At 52.3% G+C, this 21,376-nt stretch overlaps 1 protein-coding gene across 31 annotated transcripts in view; it reads right to left on the reverse strand.

Moving 5' to 3' along the window:
- Nucleotides 1–20,919, reverse strand: part of CAMK2G (calcium/calmodulin dependent protein kinase II gamma) — a 52,444-nt gene extending 31,525 nt beyond the window's left edge. For 10 of the 31 annotated variants that reach the window (XM_074339618.2, XM_074339624.2, XM_074339608.2 and 7 more), the window contains exons 1-5: nucleotides 20,723–20,917; nucleotides 19,212–19,306; nucleotides 8,237–8,296; nucleotides 1,510–1,564; nucleotides 591–656 (exon numbers count right to left, since the gene is read on the reverse strand). In XM_074339618.2, coding sequence (XP_074195719.1) covers nucleotides 591–656; nucleotides 1,510–1,564; nucleotides 8,237–8,296; nucleotides 19,212–19,306; nucleotides 20,723–20,787 — 341 coding nt within the window. In that variant the 5' untranslated portion in view covers nucleotides 20,788–20,917. Of the gene's footprint in view, nucleotides 1–590; nucleotides 657–1,509; nucleotides 1,565–8,236; nucleotides 8,297–19,211; nucleotides 19,307–19,609; nucleotides 19,782–20,722 lie in introns of those variants that run through there. The other 21 variants (XM_074339630.2, XM_074339626.2, XM_074339627.2 and 18 more) reach the window with 10 other exon arrangements.
- Between the last annotated feature and the right edge of the window lie 457 nt (nucleotides 20,920–21,376).

Genomic DNA, 21,376 nt, shown 5'->3' on the forward strand with positions numbered 1-21,376 from the left:
AGAACCCAGAGCTGTGGTGTGGGAGGAATTCTGCTGTGTCACGTAAAGGAGCTGCCAGGGCTTCCTTCCATGGAGGGTGGGGGGCTAAGAGTAGTGGCAGAGGAATGTTCTCCCGGCCTGAGGACCCTCATCGGGGCTGGTCACAGTGGTCAAGAGACAATGTGATGAAGGTTGAAATCTCCCGAGAAGGTTCCTGGCAGGACTATCAAGACAGACGTTCACACTCCTTTGGGACATAAACCATGTTTTCTCCATCTCTGGATCATCCCCAGGATGCCTTGTACACAGTAGAATTCGTCAAAGGAAAGAAAGGGGGTGGGGAGGGCCCCGAGGCATGCTCGCAAGAAACAGTTATTTCTGGGGTGACGAGGTAAAGGAGACTTGTAAGAGCTTTGCAAGAAAACTGATCAGGAAGTGCTGAATTTTTAATTTTTTATATTGCCCACAGAACGCAACCTGAGTCCAGCTCTACAGGGTCTTTGTCCAGACGAGCTTTTCTGATCTTCCCTAAAGAGTATTCAGAGGCCTGACAATGCCTGACCCCTAAGGTACCCAGGACTCACACTTGAACTCTAGGGCCCTCATCTCACCTGGCATCAGCTTCACTGTAGTATTCTCTGGCCACGATGTCTTCAAACAGCTCTCCGCCGGTAACACTGCAACCAACAGACAAAGACGGTCAGAGGAGGCAGGTCAGTCAGCCAGCATCCAACAGGTAACAGGTCATACTGCAGACCAGCTTTTACAGAAATTCCAACTCGACATGCATTTCCTCTGAGAGCCCAGAACACTCTCAATCCATCAGTGACATAAGGCGTCTCCTTGGAGTAATGTGGGCCCTCCTTTTCTCCCACACATTTCTGTTTCTATAACCTACAGATTAGCTAATACTCAGGCAAAGATGAATATACACGGATCTAAGAGAAAATAATCGACCTACTCAGAAAGTCATAGCTTTATTTGAGACCAACATGAATACTAAAGATACAACTGCTACTACTGAAGTTGAAGAATAATGAGACCAAGGAAAGGGACCCAACGCTGACAATACCAGAGGGGTTTCCAGGAGGTGAAGAGCCACTTCTGAGATATTTAACCACAACCAAAGTGCGGAGAGACCAATTAGAGCCCAGTTCACAACTAATAAGAGCTACCTTCGATTTCTCAGAATTTTTAAGGTCATGCAAAGAGCTGTATTCTCTTTCTCACTAAGGACAGCACACCAAGGAACAAGAAAAAAGCATCTGCACAAGGTGTGTTGCTGAACAGAAATACGACAGCAAAGCCATCTGGGGTTCGGAGCCCTGGGGAGATACTGAGTGAGCAATGAGACCCACTCAGCAACCTGTCCATTACCAGAGAAAGTTCAAAATCAAATTCTTTCCCTCGGGCAAAGGAGAGGGACCCTTGGCAGAAGCTGAAGACCCCCCAGTTTGCGCCTTTTTCTGAGCCTTCATCTTAAGCCAGCTGGAGGGAAAGGCCCCCACACCCTCAGAAAGTGGCACTTACAGGTCAAACACGAGGTAGTGAAACCCTTCTTCAGAAATACTGTCATGGAGGCGCACTGCAAGAGAGGAGACGGGGACAGACATTAACAGAGAGAAAACTTGGAAATCCTATTCCTGTCCTCCTCAGCATCCCCACCCATGCTCGATCCTGTCAGCCTTCCTGGGCTCTCTCCTGAAGGAGCGGCAGTGAGAAGTGGCAGCATGCCCAGCGCTCCCCGATCCAAGGTTATGCGGCCACAGAGCAGACACACTCAGACCCCGAGCCTAGCACTCTGGTTGCCACCTCAGACTGCCTCAGATGTAGGCAAGACAGACAAGCTTTGCGGTTAAGAAGACAGAGAAAAACAGGAACCTTCCCAGAGGGGCTGGTCCCAGAGAAAGTGGTCCTGGGATATGATGTACGACAACACAACACAGAGGGAGAAGCACCTAGTGACACGTCCCCACAGGAGGACAGAGACTGACAAGATGGCGGAGCCCAAGAGCTCTTTCAGAGGAGTAAATGGGAACAGAAGAATTAACGGCAGGGGAAGGAGTGGGAGAGGCAGAGCCCAGCAGGAAGGCACAGGGATCGAGGATGACGGACGGTGAGCATGGGGGGACAACACGCAGATTCAGGCAACAACGACAATAACTGTTTACTAAATGCCTATTGTGTGCCGGGCCTTCTGTCAGGTTCTTTGCATACATTAGTTATTCTACAAGCATTTAGTGAGTGCCTACTGTGTGCGAGACCCTGTGCTAGATGGTTTAGAATTCGGAAGGCCACAGTGCCTGCCTTTAAGGTGTTCATTGTCCCTGACGACCACCCCATTCCCCAGATGAGGCCACAGGAGGCTCAGGGGCATATGGTATCTTGCCAAAGGTCAAAGATATGGTGGGTCGAGATGCAAACCCAGCTCTTTCTGACTCCAAAGACTAGTCTACACCACTGATTCCTGTAAGGAATGTGGAACGGCTCACATACCCAGGCAAAAAAAGCAATGGAACCAGGGAGAGAGGCCACTCACAAATGTACCTACAGCCGCTTCACAGATGGGTCCAGGAGGCCACAGTACAGAGCTGACAACCACAACTCACAAAATCCAAGAGAAGGCTGGTGAGAAGAATCCCTTCCTATTCCCCGCCTCCAGAGCGCTTGGGCAAAACACCAACCTAATGTTTTCTGAGGTCTCTTCTTCAAGCTTCTGCCCACAAAGCCACCTCTGGATTAAATGCCAAGCCCCGAGCATCATTCTAAATGCAAACACAATGTGATGCTTTGGCTGACAATCTGGTTGTTCCTGTCCCTTCCCTCACCTGAACTCTCTTGATGGGGAAACCTCTGTTCCAAAGGGCTCCCTCTGTTTGACCTTTGCGACAACCCTCGGCAGTTTCAGGAGCATTTCACAGAGCACTTCAGGAATGGCCCGTCACCAAACCAACCAGTGAAGTTCTTGGATACACAGAAATCACCGTGTCTCTTCCTTGGCAGGGCCCAGGCTGCCAACCTCCCCAAACGACAGCTTCCCTTTCCAGTATCAGAGCGTTTCATCAGGGCTGAGGCGCTTCCCTTCATCCTCTCCCCACCAAAGCAAGATCAGCCAGAATATAAAATAACAGGCACTGAGCCATCGCTGGAGCGCCGTGGTTCTCCTCATTTGACAAACAAGGACTCGGGCATGCCAGATCTGAACCAGGGCCTAACGACTGTTTATACTTCCTATTGCCTACCTTATTTGATCTGTGTCGGTTACTCAACCCCAAATTCCACCCCAAACTCAGTATTTCTGTGATGTACCAATGACATCAAAGGCAGGTGGTACTTCTAAAATCCCTCCTTCTCAAACCATTCTCTCCTATCCTTGAGCAAACAAGCTCCCACTTCTCTAGGCCTGCAGATGACAGAAGGAAGGAGCTACAGCCAGACCCCTGCTTCCCTCCCACCCTAACCGACCCAGGCGTGCTCACATGAGCTCCCCCAAAGCCCAGCCACCTCCCTCCTCACTTGTGCGCTCTGGTCTAAGTCGGTGCTGCATGCTGAGTCCTGCCACAGCTGCTGCTCCCTTGCTTCCAACAGGACTTTTCATTTAATTAAAAATTTGCTATTAAAAAGCATTAAAGTGTGTAATACCAATAATCCCCTGGAAATCAGCTGTCCCAGAAGCTAAAGACCAGCTTCGTTAGGGAGGTGACAAACAACAGCAGGATGGTAAGCTAACACGACAGCAGGTATGAGGATACCAGCCACTCTCAGGGGAGCTCTGCCTCCCCAGGACCCCCGCCCCAGCCCAGCCCAGCCCAGCCGGGCTGAGAACAGGACAGAAAGTGCAGACACCCAAGCCTATACCCAGTGAGGGAGTCACTGGCATTTGCCCTTCTCTAGGAAGGCCACACACAGAGCCCACGGGTGGGACGTGGGCCGCGGGAGAAGCTGGGAGGGGACTCAGGGGAGAAGCAGCAAAGGCAGATTCACCCTCCCAGGCCACCCAGCCCAAAGACTGGCTTTGGCGTGGACCCCAGAGCAAGGCTGCACTAAGACAAGAAAGAACAGGCATGGAAGGTCCATATCTGAACAAGACTGCCATCGTTTTGGTTTTTTCCATTTGTAAAGAAAATAACAAGGAACTGGGAACAAGAGGAGAAACGGGACTGCACCACTCTAAGTGCCTACCTAGCAGATTCTTAATAATAATGATCTAAATTATAATAACTAACACTTAATTGAGCTGTTTCTACGAGCAAGGCACTGTGCCAAGTGCTTCACATATGTTATTTTATCGAACTCTCACATTAACTCTGTGGGGCAGGTGACTTCCGTTAGCCCCAATAACAGGAGAGGAAAGAAAGAACTCACCCAAGGTCATACTAAGAGGCAGAACTGACACTTGAAGCCAAAACAAACTGACACCAAAACCCTGATATTGCAGAACTGCCTTTAGGGCGTCACTTTCTCCATCATCTAAGGCAAAGGAGATCCAACATGCCCCGCTACCCCTGGCCATTCTGATTTGCTCATCAACGTCCATTCTGCACCGTCCCTGAAGCAGGCGTGGCTGTACATGCCACAGGTACAACCGTGAAGACGAGAAACCCGGCGCTGCCACCACGGAGCTTCCAGGAGAATGGGGAAGACAGGCTTTAAACCAACACTTAGGTAAGAAGCATTCCTGAGCTGAGGGCTATTGATGCAGGCAGTGAAATCATCTGACACCCAGCCCATTCCACAGTAATGAAAGGGCATGATGGCCAAGGCGGGCCAGACCAAGTCTACAGACAGGAAGATCCGGGGAAAGGAGGATACAGCGTTTATTGCATTACAGTGATAAACCTAATTATTGTTCTTTACCAACGGTGGAAGGAAGAACAGGCCATAAACCACCTAAATACTTCTGATGTTTCATACCTTCAAGGACTGACAAAGCCACAGACCTTTGCTTCTCTACATTCGCTCCCCAGACCAGCCGCGTGAGCTTCGCCTGGCGGCATGAGGAAGCTCAGGTCCACCCCAGACCTACTGAGTCAGAATCTGAATTTTAATGCGATCCCTTGGTGATCCATGAGCACATAAAAGTTTAAGAAGTGCTGCTCTAAACCACAAGGCTAGACTGTGATGGAAACTGCTGGGGCAGCTCAGCACGCAGGGAAGACGAGTCTATTCATCAGAGGAATGGAGAGCAGGGAGCAAGCAGATCACAGGTGGAACACACTCCATTCAAACTTCAGACCATGAGCACACCTGCTGGGTCCTCTTAACTCCACACCGTTGGCCACTTTCCCAGGGCTGTTTTACGTTCTGTAGTACCCCTCACAACCAATAGGCCCCCCCCCCTTTTTTTTAATTAGTAGACTTTATTTTTTAGAGTAATTTGGGTTCATAGCAAAACTGAGCAGTACAGAGCGCTCTCACATGTCCCCTGTTCCCAAACACACAGAGCCTCCCCCACCATCCACATCCCCCACATTTGAGTGGCACATTTGTTATAATCGAGGAACCTACACTGACACATCATTATCACCCAAAGTCCACGGTTTACATTAGGGTTCACTCTTCCACCAGCCTTTTAACTCCTGGGCCAGAATATCTATCAGGAAAAACAACTAGGGATGCCTGGTTCCTTGCAACAAATACCCTCCTGAATTCAAGTGCCACGGAGTCTGACAGCCATCAGAGGTTGACCATAAGCTCTTTGCTCTCGGCTTCCTCAACTCTATACCACTCTCGGCTGGTCTACATGTATCCCTGTGGGACGGAGTTAGAGAGGCTGGAGCCAAAAGGGCCACAGCTCTGAAGGGTGGAGAGACGACAGGAATGGTGATTAGGGGGACAAAACTGCCTCCTCTCCTGCCACAAGCCGGGTCAGCATCCATGGCAACCCCTGCCTCCTGGACTCGTAGCTCTGCCACATCTCCGGGAGCCCTGGTTCCTACCGGAAGCCAGACAGTCTGGCCAGCCAGCTCTCCCAGGGCACAGTCCTGACTCACCCTTCCCTCTCCCTGTCCTTGACCTCAGAACAGGGCCTCAGACCAATACCACCTCAGTACCTGGGAGCAGTCAGGAAATGGAAAAACAGGGCTAGGCAATCAGATGCTGACAAACGGAGTGTGCCTTCCTGGCCTTGCCTGTCTTGCTGCCTCCCTAACAGAGCAGATGGCTGTGGTAGACGGTCCCTCCATCTGCCTTAATTCTGAGTTGAGGGTAGGTGGTAGAAAGAAAGGGCTACCAACCTAAGTAAAGACTAAAAGGTATATTTAATTTGTAGAAATACATAAAAAAGAAAAAGAAAAAAAAGACTAGTACTTCTTCCAGCTAGAATCCCATTTTTGCCCTCCTGGTTGTTTCTCAGTTGTCTTCATCCTACCCCAACCCTCTGGGGTTGATGCAGACTTGGTTCTGCCTCCTGCCTCATCTACCCCACCCACTGTTCTCCTCCCGGATGGGGATAATTCACCACTGCTCTGTGAGTTGGTCACAAGGAGCATAAGGAAAGCAAGTTGCTGTCAGACTGAGACCCAGGACTGGAACACCAAAATGCTTCTGGGCTCACGGATGTTTTTAGTTACCCACGTGCTTTTCCCTCCTGTTCTAGAACTTCTGGGTCACAAGATCACAAGGCCAACAGGCACCACATAGGCCATGCAAACGTGAGATAACAGGGAGTGGTCAGGACGGTGGCCAGTGGGCTAAGGCGGCAGCCACTGCCCAGCCCCAGCTGATTTTGGTCATGCGTGGACACTGGCTCAGCACAGCCAAGCTTTCTGATTCAAAAGACTGGGAAATAACATTTTTTTCAAAATGTGAAATCTTGCTTTTTAAATACTGACTGGCAAGTAATAAAAATATTTTTAGACCACTGGACCGGCCAAACCAAACACGCCTGAATTTGTGACTGCTGTTTAAGGTGTTCTGTCCATCGTATCTCTTCGACGGAAGGCAACTCATGGGTCCCCACTGTGCTGTTTTCATGTGGGTCTAACTTCAGAGATCACGCAGGAGCTACAGTAGTTCCGAGCCCAGGAACTGTCGGCTGAGAGGTGTTGGTTCCGCGGAACACACTGCGCCAGGCAGAGCTGAGCACTGGCTATGCCAATCTGCTTCGGGTGTAATACAAGCTGCTGATTGGGATCTATAAAGCCCTGCATGGTTGGCGTTCTGGTTACCTCAGAGCTGCTCCTCTCCCCTTGGGCAGGAGTACGACCTCCGCTCTCCCAAGTAATAGCACACACGGAGCATTCTAGCCCCAGATCTGCGATGCCAGAGGCTGAGTCGCTCTGGAGGATGCATTAAGCTTCGGCAAGTCGCCTCACAGCCCTGGCCGCCAACACAGTAGAGTGGGCGGCCTCCGGGGCACTGTGGGAGCCCCGATATTTAGGCCATGCCTGAGGAGCACGGAACACATGTTGTTCTTTGTGATGACTCAGGGCTTTCAGGGAGAACCTAGGAGACGCTCCCTGCTCTGCCTCGAGTCAAGACTGGGGCTTCTGCTCAGACACTGCAGCCAGCCTAGTTTCTGTCCTCTCTGCGAGAAGCACCAAATCAGGGCCAACGCTTTTGGCAAAGACTGTTTCAGCTGAACAATGTAAAACTGAGCCGGAGTGGGTTGTGGCAGGCAAACCTCCTCAGGCTTTAGAACAACTAACAATGTGCTCTTGTCCCCCAATTCAGGGTGGGAGCAGTGAGAAATCCTCTTCATATTTTCTCCTTCCCTACCCGAGTGGCTCCTGCCATCCCTTCTCCAGAGACGCCAGGCGGGTGGGCAGCTTGCTTTCCTGGCTCTGGGGAATATAAACAGGAGCACCATGGAAACCCCCAGAGTGTGCACGGCACTGCAACAGGAACAAAACTCTTTCAAGTCCAGAAACAAAATCCGGACCCTTTTATGACGGCCGTGGAGGGCCCCTGGTGAGGGACGAAGGCAGGCTACAAGCCCAGAACCTCACACGCTGAGGACCTTGGACCCCAGCCCAAAGACAGAAGGAGAGGGGAAGAAAGGGAGTCTGAAACCTGTCCCAGTACCTCATATCCCAGCCCTGAGATAGCACCACAGGGATGGAGACACCCTGGTCTCTAAACTAGAATGAATGCCCCAGAATTCTGAGCCAGACACAGCTGCTTTCCCTCTTCGGCCAAAAAGGACACCAGGCAAAGACCCATGGACAGAAGGAGTCCCACACACAAAAGCAGTGGATCTTGGTTCTCCCCTGCTGCTACAAAACACCCAAGAAAGACTCTATACAAGCACACTTACCAATGTTTGGATGTTTCAAAAGTCGGCATATCCGGGCCTCCCGTTCTAGTTTCTGGTGATCTAAAAGCAGAGGAGAGAAACCAAAATCCATCAACTATCCGTTCTATTTACAGCCACCTGGCTATTTACACTCCTTCAATTCTTAGGCACCAACTATACGCTTTTTACGATTTGCTGCATCAATCCAAGTCATGGCAATCTTGGAGACAGGTATTATGACCTTTTCCAGTTGAGGAAATGCCTTAGGAAAGGAAAGCACCTCAAGCTAGTGAGTGGCAGAGCCAGGATATGAATCCAGGTCTTCAGCTAAACTCTGGTGCTCTTTCCACTACAGCAGGGATGTCAAGCTATCCAGAATCTCTTTCTCGTTAGAAATACTAACAATAGCTAGGTTTTATTGAGCACCTACATGACCAGGTACTGTGCTAGTTTTGCATATATTCTCCACTTTAGTCTTCATAGCAACCCTGAAACATAACGACGATGACAACGAAGATGATGATTTGAAAATATAATAATAATTACTAACATTTATTGACAGCTTACTTCTACACCAGGCAGATACACCTTTTAACTTAGCTTCATAACAAATCTAATGAGGTTGGTATTATAATGATGCCCATTTTACAGAAATCCGACTTCTCCCCAGGATCCTCTTGCCCATGCACTGCTCTGGCATTCAGGCTCTGGGGTTCCTCTACTTTGGGGAAATGACCAGAATCCAAGAGTCTGCAGATCCAAGCAAGCTGCATTGGTCAATTCCTTCCACAGGAAGGCAGAGCTCCAGGAAATAGAAGGAGAGGATGCTGCTACTCACAGCAAGGTGGCCTCTAAGCCCTTTCCATTCTGCTTCCCTAGCTCTCCTTGCTAGAATCTTGCCAAAAGTTACCTCCTTCACCAAGTTTTTCCTGTTCCTCTTGGTAGATGCAACCTTCTCATGTCTACTCCCCTCATCTCCCACTGCACCTCTCACAATTCTCACATCATACATCAGTTATCTTTCAGTCACAAGCTCTTCAAAGGGTGGAACTTTTCTGAGTGGTGTTTTCTCGAGTTCCTTCCATAACAGGGGTTTAATAAGGGTTCCTCAAAAACTTCAACAATAGTAGTAATAACTATTATTTACTAAGTATTTACTATATGCCAGGCAGTGGCATGGATTATCTTATTTCATCCTCACAGAAACCATGAATTAGGGGATCTGATTAGCTCCATTACATTACAAACAAGGAAACTGAAGCTTAAACAGTTAAAGTAACTGCCCAAGGTCACATAGGCAATGGATGCAGATGGTCTGAGCCTAGAGCCCTCTTTCTCCATCACTATGCTATGATAACAGCATAAAGAAAAGAGCATCAAGTAAAGACTCCAGGCTTTGGGGGGCACAGTCCAGTTCACCCTAATATCTCTAGGCCCAGGCAGATGTCTTCACATCCACACCTGCCAAACAATTCCTGCCTCCCTTGCTAGGGGCTTCTGCTCACCTGGCCTCTACCTAAACAGCAAAGAGCCTCTGTAAAGCCTCCCGTAAGTGCTATGATTGTCCCCATTTCATAGATGATGAAACTGAGGCCCAGAAAAGTAAATAACTTGCCTGAGATCCTACAGCAGAAAAGGTATAGAACTGGGATTCAAACCCAGACCTGTGTGAGATAATGTAGTCTGAGGTAAGAATTATAGACCAGAAGGAATTCATATTTATTGTTTCACCAACCACCCCCAGCTTTGTGCGACACTTTCCCTCTAGCAACAGCTCTGCTTTGTGGAAGAAGGAGGTAGGGACAGGCAGAGATTAGTTCCTGCTGCCCAGCTAATCCATCCCAGCTGCCCGAGATCTGGGTCAAGCCTTCCTTCCCATCCTCAGGCTCAGCATGACCACTGACCAGGATGCAGCCAGGACAACCCCAGGTAACCCCACACTCCCACATCACCTGGGGACCTTCAGAAGGTGGGGCAGTCAAGAAAGCAGTGCCAGCCCTGTCTGGTGCGGGGGGCAGGGGGGCTCGCTTCTTCCAGATCTGGCTGGGAGGATGTCAGAGCTAAGCCCCCTTCCTCCTGTCCCTAGTTGGAGGTACCACTAGCCAGCCCCACAGCTGCAGACTCACCAGCGCTCTCTCTGACACTCACCTCACAATCCTCCAACCCACAACCCTCGGACTTGGCTGCCTGGGCAGGTGCAGAACAGTATCTTGCTATGCGGAGGTGGCAGCTGAGGCGAAGGCCCAGAAGATTAATGTTTATCTCCTCCCTTAAGTCTCTTACTGGCTAATGGTTACAGTCCCACAACAGCAACAGCACTAAAAATAAGGGTGCTCTGGCTTTACCAGTGACTCAGAGTGGGAAGAGGAGAGACAGATTCACACTCCCAGCTCCTCGAAGGAGCTGCCCAGGGTCCAGAGGGTCCACGTCAGTCACTTAGTTCGACCCTAACTGCAAGGAGCTGAGTCCCATGTCGTGGGGGAGGCCTACATCTTCTCTGAACCCCAGGCTGCGCCTTGATACTTGCTTGGATCCTCAGCCATGGAGTCCCACCATGAACACATCAGTTTGGGAGTCAAACAACCCTGGATTGAATCCTAGCACTGCCACTTCAGGTGAGTTATACACCTATCTGAGCCTCCTTCATTCATTCAGAAAACATTTACTGAGGCCCACTATGTGACAGGCACTGTTCTAGAAGCTGGGGATACAGCAGTGAACAATGGACCAAAATCCCTGCCCTTATGGAGCTGATAGTCTAGTGAGGCTGGGCTGTGGGGAGAGACAGACGACAAGACCTGGACGGCATGGTCAATGTTGTGGCACGTGCTGTGTAGAAAAATAAAGCAGGGAAAGGGGAGAGTGTATATTAATATACGGTGGTCAGGGAAAGCCTCAGAAAGGAGGTGACATTTGATTAGGACCCAAAGACGGTAAGAGAATGAGCCAAGCACATTATGTTGGGAAAGGTGCCCTCACTTCTAAACCGGAGGCAGAGACACCTGTGAATTCAATGAGGTCATCGGGCAAGTGCAGGTACGTGTCCAGAACAGTGCCTGGCACACAGGGCAAGCCTCCTGTCCAAGAGCCCAGGGATAAGACAGACAAGGCCTCCCAGGCCGGGCTCTGTGGCCATGACTATCACCAGAGACACTGAGAGACTCGGACGCATTGTCCCTTAGCCTGGGCAGTCCCGGAGGCCACAACACACCAAATGAGCCCTCCAACCTGGCTCCATCAGCCTTCCTGGGGGTGGGGCTGTTCCTCCACCCCTCGTGTCTATAGCCTGTAGGTGAAAGTTAGCAACAGGGGCTCCTCAGAGGCAGGACAGCCCAGGAAGCGCCATTGCCTGCGGGATCCCTCCTCTTCCTCGGCCTCAGGTTTGCTGGCGGTGGCGCCCTGCCATCAGCTCTGCTCAATGAGCTGTGCGGTTTCTGCCTACCACACTCTCCCTGCCTCCTTCCACCACACATAGCCGACCATCACCCCAGCCTCTCTAGCCATTGCCTCTTGTCCCTTTTCCATACACTTCCTGTTCTGTAGTCCCCTCCAGGGCTGGTCCATGTCTGGGAAAAAGCAGAGGGCTCCCCACCCGAGCAGTAGTGGGATTGGGGAACACATATTGTTTGTAGAGCATCTTTCCCAACTGCAAGGGCTGTCCCAGCGAAACAAAGCGTCCCCAACCCCAAAAGGGGTAGGCCACTAAAATGGCTTGGTCCACAGTGGTAGGTCCAGGCCCTGGCTCAACAACCTAAGGTGATAACACATTAGCCGGTACTGTCGTCACAAAGATGGCCTTCTCCCTTGAGACCATCCTCCTTCCAGTGACCACTGAGCTCACTGTTCCTAGGGAACAGCTCAGACCTGCCAAGGCTGACCCTCTTCCCACCCACCTTTCCACTGGGTTTGTCCCCGCCTCCCCCACAACCCAGCCCCCCCTTCCTGTTTGACAACAGCCACTTCCCGCTTTTGCACAGGGCCACTTCCTGCCTGCCTGTGTGCTACTGCCATGGAGAGACCCACCCCTGCCGGCCTTCAGCCCAGCTCCAACCACAGCCCTCTGCAAGGTTTTCCCCCTCAAGAGCAGAGGTGACAAGAGGAGCAGAAAGCAGAAGCAGCTGTTATCAGGGACCCACTCTGGGCCTTCCCCAGCAGCCCACCCAGGGCAGAGCTGGCCCTGGAACAAAAGCGTGCCTGAAGGCCATGCCTCTCCCGCCTTCTGCCCAAGTACTTCATGACTTAGTCCAGGGTGCCACGAAGGGCAGGTATCCTTTACGGGCAGGGCAGCAAGGAGTGACCCAATATGCCAAAGGAGGCAAATAAGAGAAAGCACACAGAGGGGAGCTGAGCTAGCGTGCAGCAAAGGGAAGTGCAGACAATCTCTCCCCAGCACCCCTACTCCAAATGCACTTTGCTACCTCTACAGGATTGGGGGTCACCGATTCTCCATGGCCCTGCAGGGACAAGCCTGATTTAGTGACATTTCTCTAAAACCACAAATGCCAGCACTAGCTTCAAATAAGACTCTGCTGCCATCTAAACATACAACCTTCTTTAAGTGGGAAAGGACACAGAGCCCTCACTCTGGTTATGAGGGACCCTCCTCAACTTCCAATCTCAATGACACCCCTTGACCTTTCAAAGGATACTTCCAAGGTCTGTGCCTGTGGCCTTGACATGGATTGTGAGAGGCTTCCTCCAGCCCCATCAATTTCAGATGCTCAACGTGGGGTGTCTCCTCTTGTTGCCCTTCTGAGTGCCCCCCCTCCGTCCTAAGCAGCAGAGGTCCCCGTCTGGCCCCCTGAGACATCACTCTGAAGAGTTAACACAGTACAGGGATTTTATATCATCATCCACATTCTCCAGCTACTTATAAACAGCCCCTGATCTTGGGCACCCCCCAGCAGGAATCCCAAATCACAATCCCACTGACCTCACCGTGACACTACGATACCATACCCCTTCCTCTTTGAAACTCTAAAGGTGCAAAGAGGCTCCAAGTAAGAGCAAAGTCCGTCCACCACCCACCACATAAGAGCGGGGGCCATGGCTTCTGTTTCCTTCACATCCATGCCCCCTAGTCAATCAATGCAGTGGGACAGGGCCTGACACATGCCCACATAAACCCCAAGGCTCTGTTCTCTAACTTGGCATCCTCCCCTTCTCTTCAGTCCAAACTCGAGCAGTTTTAAGCAAGAAACACAAAGAACTGAGCCCCACTTTGGCCTTTGGCTCTTAAGAGAAGCTTTAACTAAGGAGGGAAAGAAGAGAAGTGCCAAGAAGTGGCCCACAGCGAAAGTCTCCCAAATGAGCTTGGATGGAGAAAATCCCCATGGGCTCACTAGCAAGCCCCAAGAAGGCAAGGTTCTGCCTCTGGACACTGTGGACGCTCTCGAGGGCCACATAGGGTCAGTTGCTTAGTTCTCCGTGCCCCCGGCAGAGCTCTGGGTGCCTGCAGCCTTTGCCCACTGTTTTGGTGACATTTCCTTCATGGTAACCAGCCCCAAGTAAAACATCCCAGGAAGCAGCCCCTAAAAATAGCTCCTCCCAGGGCAGCAGCAAGGGGGGGAGGGTAAAGAGAGGGAGGAGAAAAGAGGGGAGCAGATGGGAAGCTGCTGCTGTGGCTGCTAGGGCCCAGGAAGTAGAGATGGTGCTGGGGGAGCAGCTGGAAATCTCCCCACCATAGAGGAGTCTGGACCCAGAGGTGGGTACAGACAAGAGCGAGGCCTCAGCCAGCAGAAAAGAGGGATCTGCTCCACTGGGCTTAAAGCTCTGGGCCTCGACGGTGAGGTGTGGGAGCGATGTATCAGGATTCCTCAGAGGAACAAAATAACCAGGATCTGTGTTTTAAAGGGAAGAGCCAAAGGGTACGTGAAGATCACATCACTTGAGGATGCTGGGGTCTGAAAACTGGCAAAACCATTGGCATACCTATCGCTCAATATAAACGAACCTTTTATACCTTGGTTTCCCCACTGGCCCTGGGGCAGATCTGCCCAGCCATGGGCAGATGATAAAAGGCCCTTTGCCAAGAGGCACTCGAGAGGTGCAAAGTGCCTATTTCTTTCTGTCACCACCCTTTTGGCGCCCATGGGGTCAGGCCTTCGTCAGCCTGCCAAGGCTGTCCAGAGAGCAGCAACTACAGAGATGTGGGCAGAAAACCCATCACACCCACTCCTCTCCTTCCCTGTCTCCAGCCTCAGCAGAGAATGGGGTCAGCCACTCACCTCTAGGGTTTCAGCACAGCCTTGAAGCCTGGAGCACAGCTTCTGAGAAGGGACCAGAGCAAGCCGCTGGAAGAAAGCAGGGGCCTCTCCTATGGGATGGGGCCAGTTTCCAAACTCCATCCCCACTCCATGATGCCAGTACCCAAAGTCACTCTGGGAAGGTGGGGGGGAGGGCAGGGTGACAGGCCAGTGTTGTACAAGCTAAGTGACATAGCTCACAGCATGGCTGTATGACGAAACCAACCCAGCATAAGCCTTGGCACAGAAAAGGGACCTCTAGGCTGCTTCCTCAACCACTTGGGGGGAAGAGTCAGAGGAGCGCAGTCACTTATATACAGGATGCCTATTTGTCTGTTTACAAAAATTGGCCTGTTCATCCTTACGCAGAAAGCCTGGTTTTACATACACCCTCCTTAAATGCTTCCTCAAGTCCCAGAGTCCCAGTGTTCCAGGGCTGTACAGATTTTAATTCCTTCTCCCCCTCTCACTGCAGCTTCATCCTCCCCTCATTTCACCCAGATCCTTAACAGGAAAGTCTCACTTGGAGATACCACAGGGGACACAAATGTCATGGGGGCTACTGAGGCCAACACTAAGGGGGTGGGGACTCTCAGCTGGCACCACCCTGGGGGATCCTATTTCAGTCCCCAGGGCCAGCTGGACCCAGAAAGGGACAGCCTTTGCCCTTCTGATGGCCAACATACCACAACCCCAGCCACTCAGCTTGCCACAGCCTTGAACACAGACTAACACACCAACCTGGGGGCTCAGAAGGAGGCCCCAAATCACAGAACAGCCATGTGTACAGGTGGCCACATACCGGTAGAGACACCACCTGGAGAAGGCTGGGTTAAGGTGTGTCTGGTAAATCTCAGAGAGCATGGCAAGAGCAACTGTCAATGCTGTTGCTGATTTTAGGTGGCATTTCTAAAAGCTAAAGCGTGGCTCAGGGACCACCTGCATTAAACTCACCAGGGAACCTGTTAAAAATGCAGATTCCGGAACCCTTCCCCAGTCCTCCAGAAGCCAAATCTTTGTGGACAGAGCCCAGGAACCTGCACTTTAAACCAGTATTCGAGGTGAGCCTTACACACACTAAAACCCAACATCGCTGCTTCTAGAAGTCCCAACATTGCCCTAGAAGGCCATTAATGACAGAGAATCATTGTCTCCCTATATCTCCCACCTGCACTATGCCCCAAGCACAGGTCTTTAACTTTATACGTCCTCTCCAACAGCTGGGTCAAGCTGACAGGCTGGCTCCACGGAGCAGAAAGGGGGAACCCAAGCCCGTTCAAGGGAACAAGGGTTCCAGCAACTTGGCTCTGACGTTCCTGAGGGCCAAAGCCAAAAGAAAGACAACCATGAGGGGTATTGCAGCCCTCTTAATCCATTCATTCTACATGTATGTGTGGATCAGGTACTTTGTAAGGCCCTGCCCACACAGAAGTAAAGAAACAGATATGGTCTTAACCCTTACCTTCCAGGTTCTCAGGAAGAGGAAAGTTTTTGTTTACATTTAACTTCCATAGAAATTTCTTCAGTATACAGACTAAATATATATATAGCAAGTGCTGTAACAGATTTCATAATATTGTTTATGGTAGCATCTCTTAGTAAGGCCAAGCATCCATCATAGTAAAAGCAATTGGAATCCAGATAAATGGTCCAAACACAGAGGTTTCTTATAGTGCGAACTATTCCAAGAATAAATCCTAAATGATGTAAAAGAAAGAAAGGACCATTTGCCCTTCAACTGTAGCAATATGGGGAAATGTTTTGGATGTAAGCAAGAGAGCGGGATATAAATGTTATGCTCCACGAGGTAAAAATCTATATGCATATGAATAAAGATAAGAAGGGAATATGAAGATTTAAAAATAAAAAAAGACATAAGGGCTCAGGCTCCTTGGGGGGGGGGTGCTCTTAAATCTTAAAATAACAACTTATCACTGCCATCACCTGGCCCACTAGCTCCTGCATCCAAGCCTATTTTAAATGCCTCCTTCAGCCTAGCAGAGAGCCAAGCTTGGAACCATAGATTCCCTTAAAAGCCCCAAATCCACACCTATTGCTGTTCTGAAGCAAATGGAGTGACGTTATGTGACTTTCAGTGACTTTATGTAGACAGGCCCACAGACAGACAGTGCTCAACGCACAGCGACACGAACTCTCTACCTTGCACCACACGTGGGCCTGGAGCCATAATGACAAGTAACAACAGACCAAAACAAGGATTCCATCCAGATCCCACCCCCCAGAAGACCAGGTGATCGTTCCCCGGGCCTCCTGGGCCACCTCACCATGGATGCCCAGGAGAAGCAGCTCGATATCCTCTTTCTTTCCTTTCAGTTTGCAGCCCAGAGAATCACAAACAAGAAAGAAAACCGGCAGGGAGACTCAGCAAACAGCAAGCCCCTTCAGACCCTACGGATGACCCTGATGGGCCCACCACATCCCCAGACACAGAAATCCAACACCTGCAGAGCCCGAGACAGACAGACAGCGATGAGTGAAACCCAGCTCCAGCTGCTGCACCTTTATAAAATATACAGCGTAAACTGAGAGGCTGCAGGAAGCCACGGCCTTCACTCCCTAACCCCACGGGCACCAGCCTAGCGGGCCTTCTGGCCCAAGCCTCTCCAGGAGCTCACATCCCCCATGTCTACACCTACAGCAAAGCCCCTGGCTTGTTCCCTCCATTTCCAAGACAACACCCTCCCACTCACCCACCTCCAAACAGTACTGGCACTTATATATTCCTGACCCTCTTGTTGGCATCTGTGCCTATCAGCCAGGACCAGGCCTCTGTCCCAAAGTTAATCTGGCACACAAGCCACACAACAGAGCCCCAGTCTTGGCATAACCATCTCAAGAGAGGGGGAGTAGCAACTCTGAAGCATATGATCTTACACAATAATTTTCTTCTTGAGGGGAAAGAAAAATCAAAGAGAATTCAAACCTCACCCAGTTTGGGCAGGGAAAGAATGGTATCCATTGGGAAAGACAGGACAAGGTTGACAGGAGGTGAGGATGGGAAGGAGACATGATCACACGGGTCAGAGAAGTTCAGGTGGGTAGGCAAGGAGTAAAAAATGACAGCCCAAGACAGGTAGCTCCACAAAGTAACCACACCAGCTATCCCCACATCCCCGAGTTCAGCTCCCAATTGTCTTTCCCTACCTCACCCCTGGGTCAGAGGACACTGGTGAGATGAGGAAATTAAAGCACCGCATGATTAACTGGAGACACCAGCCACTAGCCCCATTTCTGAAGTACCAGGGCTACGCTGTGTGGGCATGAGGAGGTAAGCACTCTCAGACTGTCATCCCTGCCTGTACCCTGCATCCTTGGCCAGAGGATGTCTGCCAAAGAGCCCAACCCACTGCATTGCCCCCCCCACCCTGGGGGGAGAAGTGCATCTCACTGCCCACATATCTCTATGGCAACCATCGCCTCCAACTCAAGGTACCCAGAGAGAAAGAAAGCAAACAAATAAGTCAACTTTATAGCCAATGTGGAGAACAGCAAGAGACGGGCTGGGAGGGAGACAGCAAGACAAGCTCTGCTTGCGGGGATAGAGAGAGGCTCTCTGAGCCAGGAGGCAGAGACCCTGCTAAAGAGGTCCCAGAACAACTGTCAACATGACAGAAGCCCACTGTCATCTCTGTGGAATTTTATAGCTTCTCCGATGCTTGGGGACATCTATTATATCTCTTACCCCAGAGATGCCTGGGTCATTACTAGCCAAAGCCCACATCTTCCCCTAGGGCATCTGTCCTGGCTCCTAATGTATTTATGGCATCTTATTGCCCAGCCCTAATTCCTTTCTCAGAATCTCATAAAATTTGTCGCCCTGCTGCACTCTGACCCAACCTATCTACATACCTCTGTACTCACCAGACCTGTTCACACAGCACTTCACACATTGCTGGGTCTATACCTATCAGATGAGGTGAGTTTGGCAAGCACCCAATAAAAGGTTCAGGGAGTGTAGGTTCCAGGCGTGAAAGACAGGGCATGACCCTCCTGGCCTCAGGTACTTGGAGGATCTCACAAGTCAGGCTTGGCCCTTTACAATCCTCAGACCCTGAGGCAATACTGCTCCCCCTCAGACCAGGCCATTGAGAATTCCAGACCATGAGGCATCACTCTCCACCCAGGACAGAATGCATCTGCTGCTGTACCACCAACTTTGTAATTTGATCAAAAAAGCAATCAAGTTCATCTGGCAGGATTTGTTCCCAGAAGCACTCGCCAGTAGCAGCCTCCCCTGGTGTTTACAGATTCCCTTCCCTTGGGAGTCTGTTCTGCCTCCTGGTGGGCAGGGGGAGGTTGGATTTGTCAGAGCTGTTCACTTACTGCATTTCCATCCTAAGTCACCACTGTGGCATAGGGAGTAGGACAGGCCTGAAGTAGCTACCATTGCCCCAAACAGAGACTTCAAATGCCCCAAATTAAGAGCTCTCCATCGCATGCCACCCACCACTCCCCATATCCTCTCCCTCCCTAAAACCCTAACTCCCTTGAGCCTTCAGGAACCGTTCCTCCCTACAGCTACCTCTCTTACATCTTTATTCTTTTCTACCTGAGCATTTCTGGTTCCCCATGTAACTCCTGCCTGGCTTCAAAATCCACCCACCCTGAAATCCCAATACTTCTCCAAGTGCTAAAACAAAATGTGCAACCCCCAACTCCTGGAGCATCTGTAGAAGAAGCCATAGCCCTTGGAGGTACCCCAGGGAGAGACCAAGCTCGGGAACACTCACCCCGGGCAGACAACTTCTTGGTATTGATGATTTTTGCTGCATACTCCTGCGTGGAGGTCTTCTTCACACACCTGCGGACCACAGAGAAAGCACCCCTGGAGGGAGAAGGGGGAAAGAACTGGGACACGGAGCACAGCAACACAGTCACGCTTCAGGTTTGAGAACAGGGAGGCTCCCCAACCTTTAGTCAAAATCTCTCTCTCTCTCTCTCTCTCTCTCTCTCTCTTTCACACACACACACACACACACACACACACACACACCCCAGCATAGTGACCATCACCATCCATCACCAGGCAGGAGGATGTGGCCACCGCATGATACGGAACAGATGTGGGTGGAGGACCACCACACTCCCACCCCCACATCTAGCTGCTGGGCAAAGCAACAGCTCCCACCTCAGGCTGTACATCAGGAGCTGGTGGGCTATGCTTAAAACACACACCTGCTGCATCACCCGAACAGACCTGCAGTCCCAGGCAAGAGAACCAGAGAAGGAAACAGAGACCCTGCCCTTCCCTCAGCAGGAATAGTTGAAGGTAGGGGAAAGAGAGATTAGAAAGAGGGAATAATCCCCAGAGAGAGAAATCTCCCTTAACCATGGGGGAAGGTGAGGAAAGTGAGGCTCAAATCCCCCACAACCGGCTTCATCCCACTTCATCCCACTGCATCCAAGCTCAACTGACAGCAGGGAAAGAGAGGATCCAGTTGTGGGTCTCAGAAAGCAATAGCTCCCCTTCCCCATGATATTTTCCTCTCCGTTTCCCCCACCCCAAAATGGGAGTTCGCACTCCCCAGCACGGGAAACATCTAGGGGGGCGGGCAGGGCGGGGGCTGCAGTGGCCGGGCTCAGCGCCGCGGGTGGGGGTGGGGGGGGCCGGGGCTGCAGCAGCGGCCAGCTCAGTGCGGAGGGGAGGGGGATGTTGCGGCTGCGGCGCGCGGCTCCCGGGACCACTGCAGGGATAGGGGGAGGGGACTGGGGGGGGTGCTGCAGCACAGCCCAGCAGCGGGGCTGGGATCCTAGAAGCGGCACTAGCGGGGGGCGGGGCCGGGCATCAAACATCCCCCCACACCCGGGCACCGCAGCAGGGTTGGAGTTGCAGGGCCGGGGAGGGTCTTGAGTGCCAGGCGCGTGGGACAGGGGACAGGGTGCTGAGTGAGCTCCTGAGCAGAGTGGGGAGGGGGCGGTGAGCTGGCAGGGACGAGATGAGGGGCGCCTGAAGGGTGCGCGAGGGGCGGGGCTGGAGGGAGCCCAGGAGCGGTCCGGGGGCTGCAGTCCCCGCGGCAGCGCGGGGTGCAGCAGCCCGGGCAGCTGCTGCAGGGCGCGGAGAGGGCTGCAGGGCAGGGAGCCGGGGGCCAGGGGGCCCTGGAGGCAGCGGGCGGGAAAGGCTGGGGGTGGGGCGGGCCAAGGGGGCGCTGCAGCGACCAGTGCAGGGCCGGGGGCGGGGCAAGTAGCCGCATAGCGCCCGGGCGGCGGGGGCAGGGTTGGGGGTCGCCGCGGGCGGCCGTACTTGCCGAGCTCTTCGAAGAGCTGGTAGTCGTCGGTGAAGCGGGTGCAGGTGGTGGTGGTGGCCATGCTGGCAGGCGGGCGGACGCGGCGGTGCAGCCCGCGCCGACGTCGGTGCACAGTCACCGCCGCCCGGCCGAGGGAGCAAGAGGAGGAGACGGGGCTGAGCCCGGCAGCACCGCGAGACTTTACCGGGGAGAGCGAGGGAGGGAGGGACACCCCCGCGCCCGCCCGCCCGCCCCGCCCCGCCCCCAGCCCCGCCGGCTCCCTACCGCCCGGCCTCCGGACCGCCCCTGGGGAGGGGCCTCCCGCCACTGGCCCCGCCCCGCCCCAGGAGCCGCCCCGGTTGGGCAGCGCGCGCGCGCAAGGGAGCGCAGAGGAGTGGGTCCAAACCCCGAGCCACCCCGAGAGAGTTGGAAGGTTTGCGACCTGTGGGCTCCTCCCAGGGCAGACCCTGAGAGGGCTCGGAATGTGCGTGCGAGTGTGTGTGTGTGATGACGGTGTGTAGGGATCTGGACCACCGGGTTCTCTAGCGGGGCTTCACGCACGGGTTTTAAGCCCCCAGCCCAGTTCACAATGATGTGGCTGAGGTCAAACAGCCCATGTCAGACTGCACACTCGGGAGGAGCCCCCGCCAGTGCCGAGCCAGTTCTCAGCA

The sequence above is a fragment of the Rhinolophus sinicus genome, chromosome 15 (assembly GCF_057876585.1).
Source record: "Rhinolophus sinicus isolate RSI-liver-muscle chromosome 15, RSI-T2T, whole genome shotgun sequence".
NCBI classification, from domain to species: domain Eukaryota; kingdom Metazoa; phylum Chordata; class Mammalia; order Chiroptera; family Rhinolophidae; genus Rhinolophus; species Rhinolophus sinicus.